We start from the raw sequence: 14,972 nt of genomic DNA, 5'->3' as shown, positions 1-14,972 counted from the left end.
TAAGATTGAAATGAAGGAAGTGGAGTAGATGGCACTAATTACTTTTGAGCTTCTATGAAGCAATTCTAGCTTTTATTTATTTTTTAAAAGGCATATTAACACAAGTTTTGATTTGTTATTTTTTAGTTAAATCGGATAAATGGAACTTCCTCACCACAGTCCTCATTGAATGCTTCAGGCAGAGTTGCAGCAGTTGGGCCATATATTCAGGTTCCTAGCTCCAACAACTATGCTGTACCACTTGAACCAGTAAAACCACAGTCCCTCACAATTACTACTAGCACAACTCATGGAAGGTCCAAATCTGGTAAGTAGCTCTTATTGATTCTACTTGTTATGTGCAGAGGGAGATGATAAAGGAGTATTTCTTTGGGATTACTACTTGTCTGGAGTATCTCTATCTCTTGGGATAAAATATTGAAATAAAACAAAATGGTCCTTTGATTTTAATAATCTTGAGATAAATATCTCTGTCTCGTATTTCTGTTTGGTATCTTCTAGATATGCAGTATTATGAAATTCTACTATGAAAATGAGAATTAAAAAGTTATAACATGAATATTTTTTCAAAAACAGTAAGATTGCTGTTCAGTCATGTATATGTTAATTACATATGTGCTTCTTTTTTAAAGTTAGCCTTTTTTTTCTCTAGTAAATTAAATTGAGAACAATTTCTGAAAAAATTATATACTAAGTATATAAAACAGAATATTCATTCAGAATACATCTAATGTCACATTTTTGTTCCTGTAATTTCTGGGGTGGGGTTGGGGTTTTCTTTTATTGTTTAAGATGTCATTTATCATTCATTTTTCAAAAAAAATTACACATAACCTACTGGTATTCTTTCTCTTCTTTTAATTTGTGACCATATCTAGTTACAGTATTTCCTATAGTTACAAATTATGGGTATGGTGGACAAACTCCAAGTCTATAGTAGATTTCTGATTTAAACATGATAATGAATTGTCTTCTGTTATCTCCTTCTCTTCAATCTGGTGTGCACAATATTCACTCTATCTTTTCTAAAATCTTGCATTATGAATTTGTAGATTATTGACAAATTAAGAAATTCAAATTTTAATATGGGTATATGAAGTCTTATATACAGATACATGTTAAACACGAATGTTTAGAGATTTTGTCATATCCACCTGTGTATTTTAGATAAATGTGCATATGAGTTTTGGGGAGGAGGAAAGAAAAGAGAATGATTCAGACATTTTCATGATTAGCACATCTCATACCCTTTATATATGTAGAAGAAACACAATATTTTGTTAACATTAACTGTGATGCCACTTTCAAAATACTGAGGATAATCTGTTTCCAAAGAAACATGAATGGATGTGTTGTTCATCTCAAAAAGTGCTTTTTCAAAAGGCAACTGAACTGTTTTTCCTTGATGAAGAAGAACAAAATGTTTCATTTGTCATCCAAGAAACAAAATGTTGTTCTTCCTCAAGGAAAAAAGAACAGTCCAGCTGCCTTTTGAAAAAGCACATTTGAGACAACCGTGACCTGGATGACTGAGAATCTCCACAGACATGCATTGTTCATCCTACCTTTACTTATACACTCTGCTGTGTCCAAGCAAAACAAATGATGTAATTTTAGAAACATTTTAAACTAATCTTTTAGAATACTAAAAGTATTCTAATCTAGAATACTTTTCTGACTAGAATAATTTGGGGATTTAAAAAAAAATAAAATCAGGAATAAAAGAAAGCTCATACTTTGATTCTTGATGTTAAGAATTTTCAAAAGAGTTACCGTATTTTCCGGCGTATAAGACGACTGGGCGTATAAGACGACTGGGCGTATAAGACGACCCCCAACTTTTCCTGTTAAAATATAGGGTTTGGGCTATACTCGCCATATAAGACTGCCCCTCTTCCAATGCACACCAAATAAAAATTAAAAAACATCAACTGGCTCACCTACAATGTAAAAGCAGCTGTGCTAGACCCAAAATGGCCCCTGCAACAAGCAGGAACCTCACACAGCCACAAAAAGCCCCCCCAAAAAACTTTCACACTCTAAACACACACAACACAACACAACTGGCTCACCCACAATGTAAAAGCAGCTGTGCTAGACCCAAAATGGCCCCTGCAACAAGCAGGAACCTCACACAGCCACAAAAAGTCCAAAAAACCAACTTTCACACTTTACACACACAAAATTCCACATACAGCTTTGTGAAATTTTGTGTGTTTGTGTAGTTGGAGTGAAACACTACAGAAACACACTAAATCTCAGAAAGCTGCACAAATATTATTTTATTTTATTTTATTTTTATATGAAAGCTAAATTTAAAACTTCCTAAACTTTAAATGGCTAGGTCTAAAAAAGAACAACTAAAAAAACCTCAATTGACTCTTTTTTTTAAAGCTCCCAAAGGGGAAAAAAACTTACCCAATAGAACAGGGGTCTCCAACCTTGGCAACTTTAAGACTTGTAGACTTCAACTCCCAGAATTCCTCAGCCAGCTTTGCTTTGCTGGCTGAGGAATTCTGGGAGTTGAAGTCCACAACTAACTCCTTGCTTGATTGCAGGCAGGGAGTTGCTTGCTTGCCTGAATAGATTCAGGCAAGCAAAGCAAGGCAAGCGTTGGGACTAGCAGCTGAGGTAAGCAAGCTGGAGGGGGAAAACTTTTTCCCTTTTACATGGCTCTGGCCATCCCAGCTGAGTTGCAGCGAACTCAGCTGGGATGGGATCGACCGTCAGAACTGGGACCGTCAGAGCCATGGTTCTGGCGATCCCAGCTGAGTTGCAGGGAACTCAGCTGGGATCGTCAGAGCTGGGATCCTCAGAGTAAAAGGTAAAAAACTTTTTTCCTTTTACGTGGTTTCTGGCGATCCCAGCTGAGTTGCAGGGAACTCAGCTGGGATCGTCAGAGCTGGGATCGTCAGAGTAAAAGGTAAAAAACTTTTTTCCTTTTACGTGGTTTCTGGCGATCCCAGCTAAGTTGCAGGAAACTCAGCTGGGATCGTCAGAGCTGGGATGGTCAGAGTAAAAGGTAAAAAACTTTTTTCCTTTTACGTGGTTTCTGGCGATCCCAGCTGAGCTGCAGGGAACTCAGCTGGGATCGTCAGAGCTGGGATCGTCAGAGTAAAAGGGAAAAAACTTTTTTCCTTTTACGTGGTTTCTGGCGATCCCAGCTGAGTTGCAGGGAACTCAGCTGGGATCGTCAGAGCTGGGATCGTCAGAGCTGGGATCGCCAGAGCCATTTAAGGCTCGTCAGAGCCTTTCGGGCTGGTCTGCCTGGTTACAGGAGAACGACACCCGGCGTATAAGACAACCTCCGACTTTTGAGAAGATTTTCATGTGTTAAAAAGTCGTCTTATACGCCGGAAAATACGGTATGAATTCCCTTGGTGGTTTCAGAAAGCAAGTCACCCACGCTAAAGGGCAAAGAAAAATAAAGTTTTCTTCAAGTAAAATTAGAGTTTTTGGGAAACAGTGCAAAAGTGCTTTGTCACTGTCTTCTAGGATATTTTCTCAACTTCTTAATCTAGTTATAGCCATTGGACTTTTTGATGATGTTTCTATTCTAGTAATAAACCAGGTTTAACTTTTTGAGATTGGCCGTCTGTTGCCATGTAACTGGGCACCATGTTTGTAGGGCATCAAACTTAAGAGACTTTAGAAGTGTTTTGTCTTACATTTATTTTGTGCGACTATCTGCATGTGTCTTGCCTGAAATGAAAATGAGAAAACAATTCTCACAGCTATAATTTTGAATTTTTTCATATAATTAAAACCTGGAACTACACCAGTATACAGCTTGTATTTGAGTATATAGGATATTATGGTCTATATTCTATGGAATGCAGAAATAACTGACTTAATTCATCTTTTAACATTCAATCATTTTTTGCAGTAGGTATTTTGCTCTTTTGTTTTGCTAATAGGTCTTGGAATTTTAGTAAAAAACAACACACACTCCACAAGCCAGAATTCTGCCATGTCTCTATCCTACGTTTTAATATATATTCTGATATTAACTTGACTATGAAACTTTCCAAGACAGATTTTATAGATTTGATGTCACTTTTTAAAGATATTAAATTAAAGCAATCTTTTCAGCATAATTTATTTATATTTATAATATACATTCATATACATTATTTGCCTACAGAATTTTTTTTAAGGTGGTTTATCTACATGAGATTTTTACATGTGAAAAAAGTTCTTTAAATATAAAACATATTTTGGCTGCTGTTTCAGCTATAATTTAAAAAAAAAACCACCCACATTTCTTCTTACCAGACAAGCAGGCATGAAGTCAAGGTGATTGTTGCGGTAATGGTAGCAGGGAGAGGGGGTTTGAGCGGGTAGAGAAAGTTGATTTTCTGATTCTTTGTACTATCCTAGATGATGGTTATAGGTGGTCATGGACAGTATCAGACCTTGATGTCAGGCCTGAATGCAGCTCTACATGGTATCCAAGAAACAAAACTAATCAGTTTCGGAAATGTATGTTTTACAAACCATAATATATTTAAACCAACGTCAATGATTTTTAACTCCAATCAAAAATCAATCTCAATTCATTCTCAACTGATTACTTTTCAGCATGTTAAATTTGAAGATAAATCTATAACATTTAAAATTGCTAATATTAATTTTAATATACTGTTATTCTGTTTTTTGCATTCTATTCAGCTTCTTGAAAGGTTTATCTTTCTATGAGATTTAATTAAAATAAGTTTATTCAGTAATTGATAATATATACATATTGGGTGATTGAGTAGAGGATCACAAAATAGATATTTAATCACAAAGATTGAAAATCATGCTCATGTATGTGTATGGGAGAGAAATGTATTTATTGTCAGATTATCGTAACTATAAGAAAATATATATTTTAATGGGGTAGAATTTCTCTACAGTATTCTAGCTATATTGTCATTTATTAACTAAAAAGTGTGATTTATTCCAGCTTTAAATAAGTTAAATTAAGACACAAAATGGTATATTCTAAGTTTCATCCTCAGCAGAATCTTTTCCTGGAGTTCATGTACAGTAGCATGAAGTAAATTTGTGAGCAACGGTGAATATGGAATTTTTCCCCAAACATGCCTTTTAATCTCAATCTCTCTCTCTCTCTCTCTCTCTCTCTCTCTCTCTCTCTCTCTCTCTCTCTCTCTCTCTCTCTCTCTCTCTCTCTCTCAGTCTCTCTCCCCCCTCTGTCCCCCCCCCCCCGTGTGTGTGCATGTTCTTACATAAACTGAGTATAGGATCTACTGTTTCTTCTGCTTCTTTGCACAATCAGTGGTTTTCTTCTAATTAATATAATAAGTTATTAAACTTGTATGCTGCTGATTTGGGCACTCACAACAATCAAAGAAATTACAGTAAAACTGATAAAAGATAAAGATAGAAATTAAACATGGCAAGTGTGACAGACAAATGGAATGAAGCAAGAGGTCTCATTCTCCTTCCTCAAAGATCTGAGGCTGAGGTCGGGCCTTCATGGCTCTTCTAATAAACAGACAATGTGCTTCTGGTGTCCTAATAAATTGCACTGCTTAATTGAAGGAATCCAGAACATGCCAGTCTTACACGATTGAATCTTCTGGGCAGATATTATGGGAGGCAGACAATTCCTCAATTTACCAGATCCCATGACATGTAACATCCTAAGACTGACAAAGGACCAACTCAAGACTATAATTTTGTAACAATGAACCAAAAAAATTATATGAATCAACTTAAATTCAAGTTAATTAATATTACTTAATAATAGTACTAAATTAAGGGATATTAAAGGTTTATTTGGAGCAGATAGTCTACAACAATTCTATCATATGCTATAGTTGTTGAAATCCTCTCCTAAACATATCTGGATATACCATTCCTTGCTATTACTACATGAATACTGTACTACAAGTAATTAATTATGTTTTTGGGAAATTCTGATTAAAAAAATCTTGCAATTACTATTTTGTTAGATTCATTTTAGATTCCATGTTTTTTTCTTTTTTTTCTCAGCACAAAATCATGATTGAAAAAATTAGGAAGACCTGCTTTTGGCCTATCAAACTAAAAATAGGTAGAAATTTAAGGCAGAAATTCTTAGTTAATTTAATATGCTTAGACATTTTAATGCCATTAAATATTTTGATAATTCTGCTTTAAGTGGTTTCTAGCTGTAGAATTAATGTCACGGGTCTTATTTAAATTGCACTCATAAGTAAGCAAAAATATGCAATTCATAGTGCAAAATCACTGATTATAAATGCATTAACTATTTTACCCCTTTCAAGAAATGACTATAGGAGAGAATTTCAACATCTATAGCATTGCTTTTTCTATTAGCTATTACTGTAATGTGCTAAAGAAGCTGAGACTTCTGAATGTAGCCATTTTAAATATCAAGTAATTCTTTTGATATGAATAAGTTTATAGATTCTTGTAATTTGACCATGGTATGGAACAAAACAGTGCATAAATAATGAATCTTTAGAATTAAAAGTAAATCTGTTTTTTGGCTTTTCTGTTACCATTTTTATTTCCTTAATGTAAATATTTTTTTCTAGATCTATTTATTCCCGAAGAATATCTTTAATGAAACATTTTCCTTTTTTTTGAAGCTAATGATGGAACATGGCCTGCACTTAAACAAACTGCTGTGGTAAAGCCACCACAACTCTCTAATACAGACTGGAAGGAATCAAACATGGATGCAAGTTTAAAACAAGGAACTATATCCAGTCAACCTTTGTCATCTTCAGGTTTAGGAAGCACTGATAAACTGGTGGGTTTTTTATTACTTACTTCCCTCCCTCCCTCCCTCCCTCCCTCCCTTCCTTCCTTCCTTCCTCTTGCTTCACATAACATTAAAAATTTCATTCCTTTTACAATTTGGTACAGAATCTGTATACAACTCATTTGTTAAACTGTTATACTATGGATCTCCTTGGCAAAATTTTATGCCTCTTGTCATTAGATTTATATTTCAGTTATCTAGTGTGAAATAGAGCAATCTAATGAGCCTTTTAAAACTTGTTTTTTCCTTAGAGTCTTGATGTGGGCAAAATACCACCAACTATTCCTGGTGTAAATAAACAGTTGCCTCAAAACTATGGGACCTATCCAAGCTCTGTTCCTTCAGGACCAGGTTCCACTAATTCCTTGGAAAGACGAAAAGATGGCAGCCTGCCAAGGCCTAGTTCTACCGCTGTGAACCGGCAAAGACCTATTCCTTTACCACCCACAAGCAGCATTCACCAACCAAGTTCTTCACAGCAGATACAGCAGAGAATATCTGTGCCTCCAAGTCCAACATACCAACCTTCTAATGCACCATTATTTCCAGGCGGGGATAGCAGGCCTGATCTCCCTTTAACAGTGGCCATTAGGCCTTTCTTAGCTGAAAAAGGTTCAAGACCCCAGTCTCCTAGGAAAGGGCCTCAAACTGTGAATTCAAGTTCCATATATTCAGTCTATCTGCAGCAAGCAACTCCACCAAAGAACTATCAACAAGCTGTGTACAGTACGCTAAATAAGTCAGTTAAAGCAGGTAGAATAATTTTATGCTACTTTGATTTTCTGGCTATGCTTTAGAAGTTGCAACCCTTTAGGAATTATGATCAGACTTAATTTGTTTAATAGTTTAATAATTGTGAACAGTGATTGTGAGATGTATATCAAAAAGAGATAAGAAAGATATATAATGAGATCCTTGGTGCTTTCTAAGCTTGATTATTTTCTTGTAGGCATTTTATTTCCAAACTAGATAACATATTTAAATTCATTTAATTATTTGTATCCCATCTTTAGTATTTTTACAAATAATTCAAGGCAGCAAACATATCCACTTGACCTGTTCAGCCTCAAGGAGAGAAAAGAAATGATTAACTTCTTAATTTCTCTCATTCACGCTTCCAAAAAGTACTAACCTTTTGATGTGATAATTTGTTTCCTGCTTAAAATATGTCTTATCTCTGTTTACGTGCCTGTTTCAGGGGGCTAAAATAAAACAAACATGGTAAATAATTATACATGTTTGGCCTTATAATTTCTTTCTTCAGGATACTTCAATTTCTGAAGATTGTAGAAGGGACTGGAGAGTTATATATGTGTATTAGGAAATGTTACAAAGTCAACCACTAGCAGAAGTAATTTTGATTTTTTTAAAAAATTAAAATTATATAATTCTATTTTACTTTTAACTGTCCCTCTCTTACCTTTTCTTCTCAGTCTATGGGAAACCTGTTGTACAGTCTGGCTCAACATCTCCTTCACCACTTCCCTTCCTTCAAGGATCTTTGCCTGCCAGTACATCACAGTCTCAAGCACCAAATGACATGAGTGAAAAAGAGCAAGAGCAAGAAAGCACTCCATCCTCTGGGGATAACAGTAACGTAGAAAACATTCCTCGCCCTCTCAGTCCGACAAAGCTCACTCCTATTGTTCATTCACCCCTTCGTTACCAAAGTGATGCTGATCTTGAAGCTCTTCGCAGGAAACTTGCCAATGCTCCTAGGCCTTTAAAGAAGCGAAGTTCTATCACAGAGCCAGAAGGCCCCAGTGGACCAAATATTCAAAAACTCTTATACCAGCGCTTTAATACTTTGGCAGGAGGAATAGAAAGTGCCCCTTTTTATGAGTCAAGTAAATCACAAGATTTCATCGGTACCTTGGCAGACGTTGATAATGGGAACATGAATACTAATGGCAATATTGAGGATCCAGTGTCAGTACCTTCTACAGTTCCGCTTTCTGATGAGCCTTCATCAGATGCTAATGATAATGAACTACCTTCTCCTGCAACTGAGGAGTTGATCAGTGTAGAAACTACAAATCAAATTCCTGAGACAACTGAGGATGATAACAACAACAACCCCGCTATGGCTCCTCCTATTGAGCGGCCTCCTAGTCCAATACCCATGGGCAGTTCCCCAGATGATGATGAAGTGCAGGTGCTACCTGTTCTTCCTCCTGCACCTCCACTTCCTGTAGTAAGTTACAGCAAAACAGGAATGACATATTTAAAAAATGACATATTTTTAAATGAATGTGTTTTTAATTTGTCAATGCTCATATCATTTTAAGCCGTATGTCCTTTCTATAGCAAACTTCTCCAGTGCTGACAATATGTGATTTGGAAGGCTGAAAGCATAATTCATCAGTCAAATAATGATGACTTGCCAAAGCTTAACAATATTCCTGTTTCTGCATTCTCAAATAGGTGGACAGGAAGTCTAGCAGTTTGCGGATGAGCTGTATCTGTCTTTAATGAGTCATAAATTAGAGGCTATACTTCAAAACTTTCAGTTGAGGGTTTATGTTCCACAATCCAGTCGTAGCCAACAAAAGTAGGTCATATCAATAACTCAACACATCTTTAAGCAGGAGAGAGAGAAATAAAAAGCTGAGTCTCTCCAATGTTTGAAGATTATTAAGATCCTAGAATAGCTCAAGTAAATTTTCAGTTGTATTGAGAGAATATGGTATATTGTGTTTTATACATACTTAAGAAAATGTGAAGATCAAGTTGGAATACATCTTCTATTTGTTCTAACTCATGTTCATTTCTAACCTCTAACAACAGATTAGAAATGAAAACGGAGTCTTCATTAGCTTGTGGATGAGATAGTGAGATGAACAGTGTATACATTTAATAACTAATGAAGAATGAGACCTGGATAGTGAGATGGGTGATATATAAATTTAATAAATACATAAATTAAAATAAAATTTCATTTGGATAAATTGAATATTGTCACAGTAAAGTAGTTTAAACATAACTGTCACATTGTTGTTTAGACCAAAAGGACCAACCTGAAGAAACCAGACTCAGAAAGAACTGGTCATAATTTGCGGGTAAAGTTCAATCCCTTGGCCCTGCTCTTGGATGCTTCACTAGAGGGAGAATTTGATCTAGTGCAAAGGATCATATATGAGGTAAGCTTGGAAATAGGATCAAATTCATCAGCTTTTTTTAATACATAAAAATATTTTCATATAGTCATACTTGTTTTTCCCCTAGGTGGATGATCCCAGCAAACCTAATGATGAAGGAATTACCCCTCTGCACAATGCAGTTTGTGCTGGCCATCACCACATAGTTAAATTTTTGTTGGATTTTGGGGTCAACGTTAATGCAGCAGACAGTGATGGATGGTAAGGTATTAATGTGATATATTAATAACTCTTCTAACAATTGGAGAAGAACTAGCAGCCAGATGCTAATTTGTTTCATCTTAGCATATCTTTTTTTATCCTTTATTTGCCTTATATTATATATTATATATTATATATCCAATATCTACTTTGTTTCAGGACTCCTTTGCATTGTGCTGCCAGTTGCAACAGTGTTCACCTCTGTAAATTACTTGTTGAATCTGGAGCAGCAATTTTTGCTTCAACTATAAGTGATATAGAAACTGCAGCAGATAAATGTGAGGAGATGGAAGAAGGATATATTCAGTGTTCCCAGTTCCTATATGGTAGGTTTCATGATTCCTAAGTTTACTTGCCATCTGTCCCAGTCTTGTGCCCTTCAGATGTTAAGATTGCAATACAACGTTAATATGTCAGATGAAGAAAGCTTTTGTTTAGATTGGCCGCTGTAACAGTTGATAGGAATAATAGTTCCTCCTTGTTCACTCAGTACTTTGACTGCTTTTTAAGATTCCAGGTACCTGCCACTTTAAAATATCACCATTACATAGTATGGCCAGTGGATAGGCAGGACTCAATTCTCTCAAAAGAAAATGTGTGTTTGCAAGTATTATGTCAGTACGGGAGAGGGTTTAAAAGAGAATGGAGAGATTATAAAGCAGATTGATATATTATTTTCCCATATTCGTTTCTATCTTTGAGGAAATTCAGCAGTTAAGAAATAGGAAATATAAATAAATACAATCTTTTTACTGAAAATGAGATCTAATGAGATCTAACTTTAGCAGACATTTACTTTTTTGCTCTCATCATTGGGTTCCATTTTTAAGATTTCTTGATCAGAAACCGCTGCATCATAGCAAAATCATTGGGATTCACTTCTCCAATCAATAGAAATTTCTTCTCTGGGCACCAAAGTATTTACATCATATAGTGCAAATATGCATTAATCATGGCCAAGTAGAGTAAGGTGGGTTCTTTAGAGCAGGGGTCCCCAACTTTTCCAGCTTTGTGGACTGGGGTGGGTGGGTGGAAGATGAGATGGTTCTGTGCAAATGGAGCTTTAAACACGAGTGTGTGCACCTTTTACTTGCACAAATGGAGTTTCACATGCTCACCCACATTTTTTTTCTTTTTTTGCCTGTTACTCAACTATGTCCAAAGTCCTTTGGAGTTTGTATACCTCCCAGAGACCATTGAAGTTGGGAATTTAATGAAGTCAAATAAATGAATAAATAATATTTTTACTGATGAAACAATGATGTAGGGATTGGTTATAAACTTTACATTTTTATTCCTACTGGTCAGAAACAAGGGATTTTGATATTTTTATATAAATTATGATTAAATAAATTTTAATTTCATAATTGAAATTATAGTTTCCAATTTTAAAATTGTTCATTTTTTGTTAAAACATTTGTTAACAGGTATACAGGAGAAGTTAGGAGTCATGAACAAAGGCATAGTTTATGCATTGTGGGATTATGAATCTCAAAACAACGATGAGTTGTCATTTCATGAAGGAGATGCGCTTACTATTTTGCGGCGCAAAGATGACAATGAGACAGACTGGTGGTGGGCTCGGCTCAATGACAAGGAAGGCTATGTGCCTAAAAATCTCTTGGGGGTAAGTATGATATATATTTTATCCTAAATTGTGATATAGTGCCTAGGTTGAATATCTGATTGTTCGTACCAAAGCCATTACAAATTGTTGTATTTATTTTGAAACAAGGAATAACCACATTAGAAATCTTAAAAATGATGATTAATCTACAGCTTTATAATGTATTTTGATTCACCTTCTAATAGCTTGAAGTAGTTGTCATAAAATCTACCATTAGAAAATAATTACATGTGCAAATTACCATAGTGTAAGAATAATCCATATGAAGGGCTAGAGAATCCTGGTCATAGAAGGAAACTTTCAGTTCTTCATCATGGTCTCTGTGATATATATATATATATAGATTCTGTGCAGAAACTTTTGGTGAGTGCCCTGTCCCTAGAAACAGTATCTGAGTTTAACTATAGTTCTCCCCATTTCTTTTAAATAATCAGAATACAGGTAATCCTTGAGTTATGACAGTTCACTTAGTGACTGAAGTCGTGACATAGCCCCCCCCCCTTCTGTACTTACACAACACTATGCCAAGGTTACAAATGTCACCCTGAAGCCTGGTTGGTGGTGATCACATGGCTGTATTATGGGCACTAGGCAAGTGTCCCCATTTATGGCCATTTGCAGTGCCTCATGGTCATGTGACTGCATATTATGGGTTTTCCCAAAACCCAGAAATATAAATTGCAGTCACATGAACATGTGCTGCAAAAGGCCATAAATGGAGACACTTGCCTACTGCCCAAAATGCAGCCATGTGACCACCACCAACCAGGCATCGGATTCAAATTTTAAGTATCCTGGAGAGGTCACTATGAAACCTGTTGCAAATGAAGAACTGCCTGTAGTAGACTTCTGTGAACATTCTTTTTTGATCACATCTGATACAACAGGTCCTCTCATTCAAGAGTAACACTTTGGAAGTATGTGTTGAAGACCATAGATTCTACTACTACTACTAAACCATTTCCCTCAAAACTCATTCCTTCTGTTAGTTCTAGATGCAACTGTGTCAAAATCGGTGATTGATGGTTCCCAGGCTGCTTTGCAGGTTTAGCTGCAGATGGCTTTTTTTGTTTATAAGCTGTTTGGCCACTTTTCAAAAAGCAGGGATTTTTTTGTCCCTGACAAAGGGCTTTGAAAAAAGAGGTCAGCTGTCATACTATGGCAGGACAAAAAGAAGAGAAAAATAAGGCCCATGGTTTGCTCCAGAAGTTTCTGTGGTGATCCTAGAAAAAGCATTTAGCAAGAATTATGCAGGTGTATGTGGGAGCAAGACTCATGCCAAAATTCATTAAAGCTCTCGAAAGTTTTGATCCAAGCTCTGCATGGGTATAGAGTCTGTGTGAATTCACTGATGATCACTTGAATATCTAAGTTGCAAGTAGATCAGCATTCTTTAGATATATAGTGACTTACAGTGACATTTGAAACATTCTAAAGTAAAAATTCAATTGATAAATTAATGATTGTCCTACGGTTACCTTAAGCAAACCAAGATATACAGTATATAATTACACTTTATATAGTAACAAGTTATTTTATTTCTGTAAAAAAGCCAAGAAGTATTTTTCATTGCACACCTTTTTTTTTTTTACAATGCTTCAAAATTCTAGAAATGTTACAACTTTGTCCTTACATGTCCATCATTCTTTTGCACTTTAAAGTTTACTTCCAATTTCATGTTATTGCAGTTATACCCAAGGATAAAACCAAGACAGCGAACACTTGCCTGAATCACTTGATTTGTCAATATTTTTTTCTGGGAACTGGAAGATGGAAAGTATACACTGGAGACATTTGCAATTACATTTCACCACAAATTAAAGCTATTCTTGTTTTAAATGGTGCTCTTGTTTAATATGATAGACAGCATTTGAGATTTTCGATCTGCAGTTTGTAAGTGAGGTCTGCTCCATATTAATCTGCCAATCATTGAAAGAGGTACTCAAACAGTCTACAGTATTTTTTGCCAATTGAATTAAAAGTGCTAGATGTTAAATTGTAAAATGCAGATACGCTGTCTACTGTCATCGTTCACTGTAGCTACCCTGTTATGTCAAGAACTTTACAATTAAAATATTCAATTGAATGTTAAGTTTAATGTGTAAATCCTTAAAGATCTTATAAGAGTTGACAACTGGGAGTAATGAACAATCTGCTGATATAAAAGGTGTTTCTGACAGGACAGAGAAGCATTTATGCTGAATGGATTTTGCACACTTCTAAAAACTGCACTTGTTCCTTCACTTGATGTTTCTTCTTGATATTCTGCTTACAGTACAAATTGATCTTCCCAATATTCTATTACCATTCCTCAAACACATCCCGATTTCTATTTCCTAGACAATGCTGGCTTAAGGAACTTGTATGTCTTATGAAAGAAAAGTGCAATAGTTGGAAATGGTAAGAGATAGGCTATAAAAGCTAGAAGATTCAATTTAAGGACTTTCAAATTTTATTTGTGAGCGTAGGAAGCTGATTAAAAGGTTGAATAAAAAGACAAGTTAGTTCAATAGATTGAGGCTGAGAAAGGAAAGATAGTTTGCTTTTTGGACTGAAATAGTATCTGTGATTCTAGTGACCCTGCTTGCCAGGGTGAGATATGCAATAAACCCAATATCTACTTTCAAGCAAAAAAGCACTTCACTGGAATACTAATTGTACATGGTTTTATATACAGAAGTCTATTTTGAACTTCCCATTATGTTGTAACCATGCTTGTTTTTTTGCCAGTAAACTCTAGACCAATTGGCTTTATTCATTACACATTGTGCATAATTTATAACCATTCATGCAGTGCTGTGACTTGCTTTTATTATTGTTTAGCATCAAATGTATATATTGTGTGATGAGAAGTGAAAGGGTATTGTAAAAGAATATTTGCTAAATGAAATTAAAAGTTAAAAGCCTGCAATACACTGCTAATCCAGTGTGCACAATAAACTACTACTAAGATATTGTTGATGTTTTGGGTGTTTGTTTTAACATGTATGCTTTTTCTGAAAGTCATTTATAAAGTTTTTATATACACAACACATCTTACATGTGCTATACTATTATATATTCTCTGCATGCCCTTAGAAATGATGTGCTTAAATCAAATCTTCAAATGGAATTCTTTAGAAACTTTCTGTATTTGTATTTATTTTTTACTTTTTTTCCTGCTTAATTTGTACTTGATTTCATACCAAGTTTAAGTTGACAACACCAA

General features: G+C 35.3%; 1 protein-coding gene across 3 annotated transcripts in view; it reads left to right on the top strand.

Annotated features, from left to right (window-relative positions):
* PPP1R13B (protein phosphatase 1 regulatory subunit 13B) overlaps positions 1–14,770 on the top strand; it is a 56,443-nt gene extending 41,673 nt beyond the window's left edge. For all 3 annotated transcript variants that reach the window (XM_070942271.1, XM_070942263.1, XM_070942279.1), the window contains exons 9-17: positions 127–307; positions 6,603–6,766; positions 7,030–7,531; positions 8,212–8,972; positions 9,781–9,918; positions 10,004–10,137; positions 10,297–10,463; positions 11,565–11,764; positions 13,453–14,770. In XM_070942271.1, the coding sequence (XP_070798372.1) occupies positions 127–307; positions 6,603–6,766; positions 7,030–7,531; positions 8,212–8,972; positions 9,781–9,918; positions 10,004–10,137; positions 10,297–10,463; positions 11,565–11,764; positions 13,453–13,494 (2,289 nt within the window). In that variant the 3' untranslated portion in view covers positions 13,495–14,770. The remainder of the gene's footprint in view (positions 1–126; positions 308–6,602; positions 6,767–7,029; positions 7,532–8,211; positions 8,973–9,780; positions 9,919–10,003; positions 10,138–10,296; positions 10,464–11,564; positions 11,765–13,452) is intronic.
* The last annotated feature ends 202 nt before the right edge of the window (positions 14,771–14,972 follow it).

The sequence above is a fragment of the Pituophis catenifer genome, unplaced genomic scaffold (genome assembly GCF_029215685.1).
Source record: "Pituophis catenifer annectens isolate HBS135680 unplaced genomic scaffold, rPitCat1.0.hap2 SCAF_1, whole genome shotgun sequence".
NCBI classification, from domain to species: domain Eukaryota; kingdom Metazoa; phylum Chordata; class Lepidosauria; order Squamata; family Colubridae; genus Pituophis; species Pituophis catenifer.
Note: the sequence above shows the minus strand (reverse complement) of the source record. Positions and strands in the feature narration are given on the sequence as shown.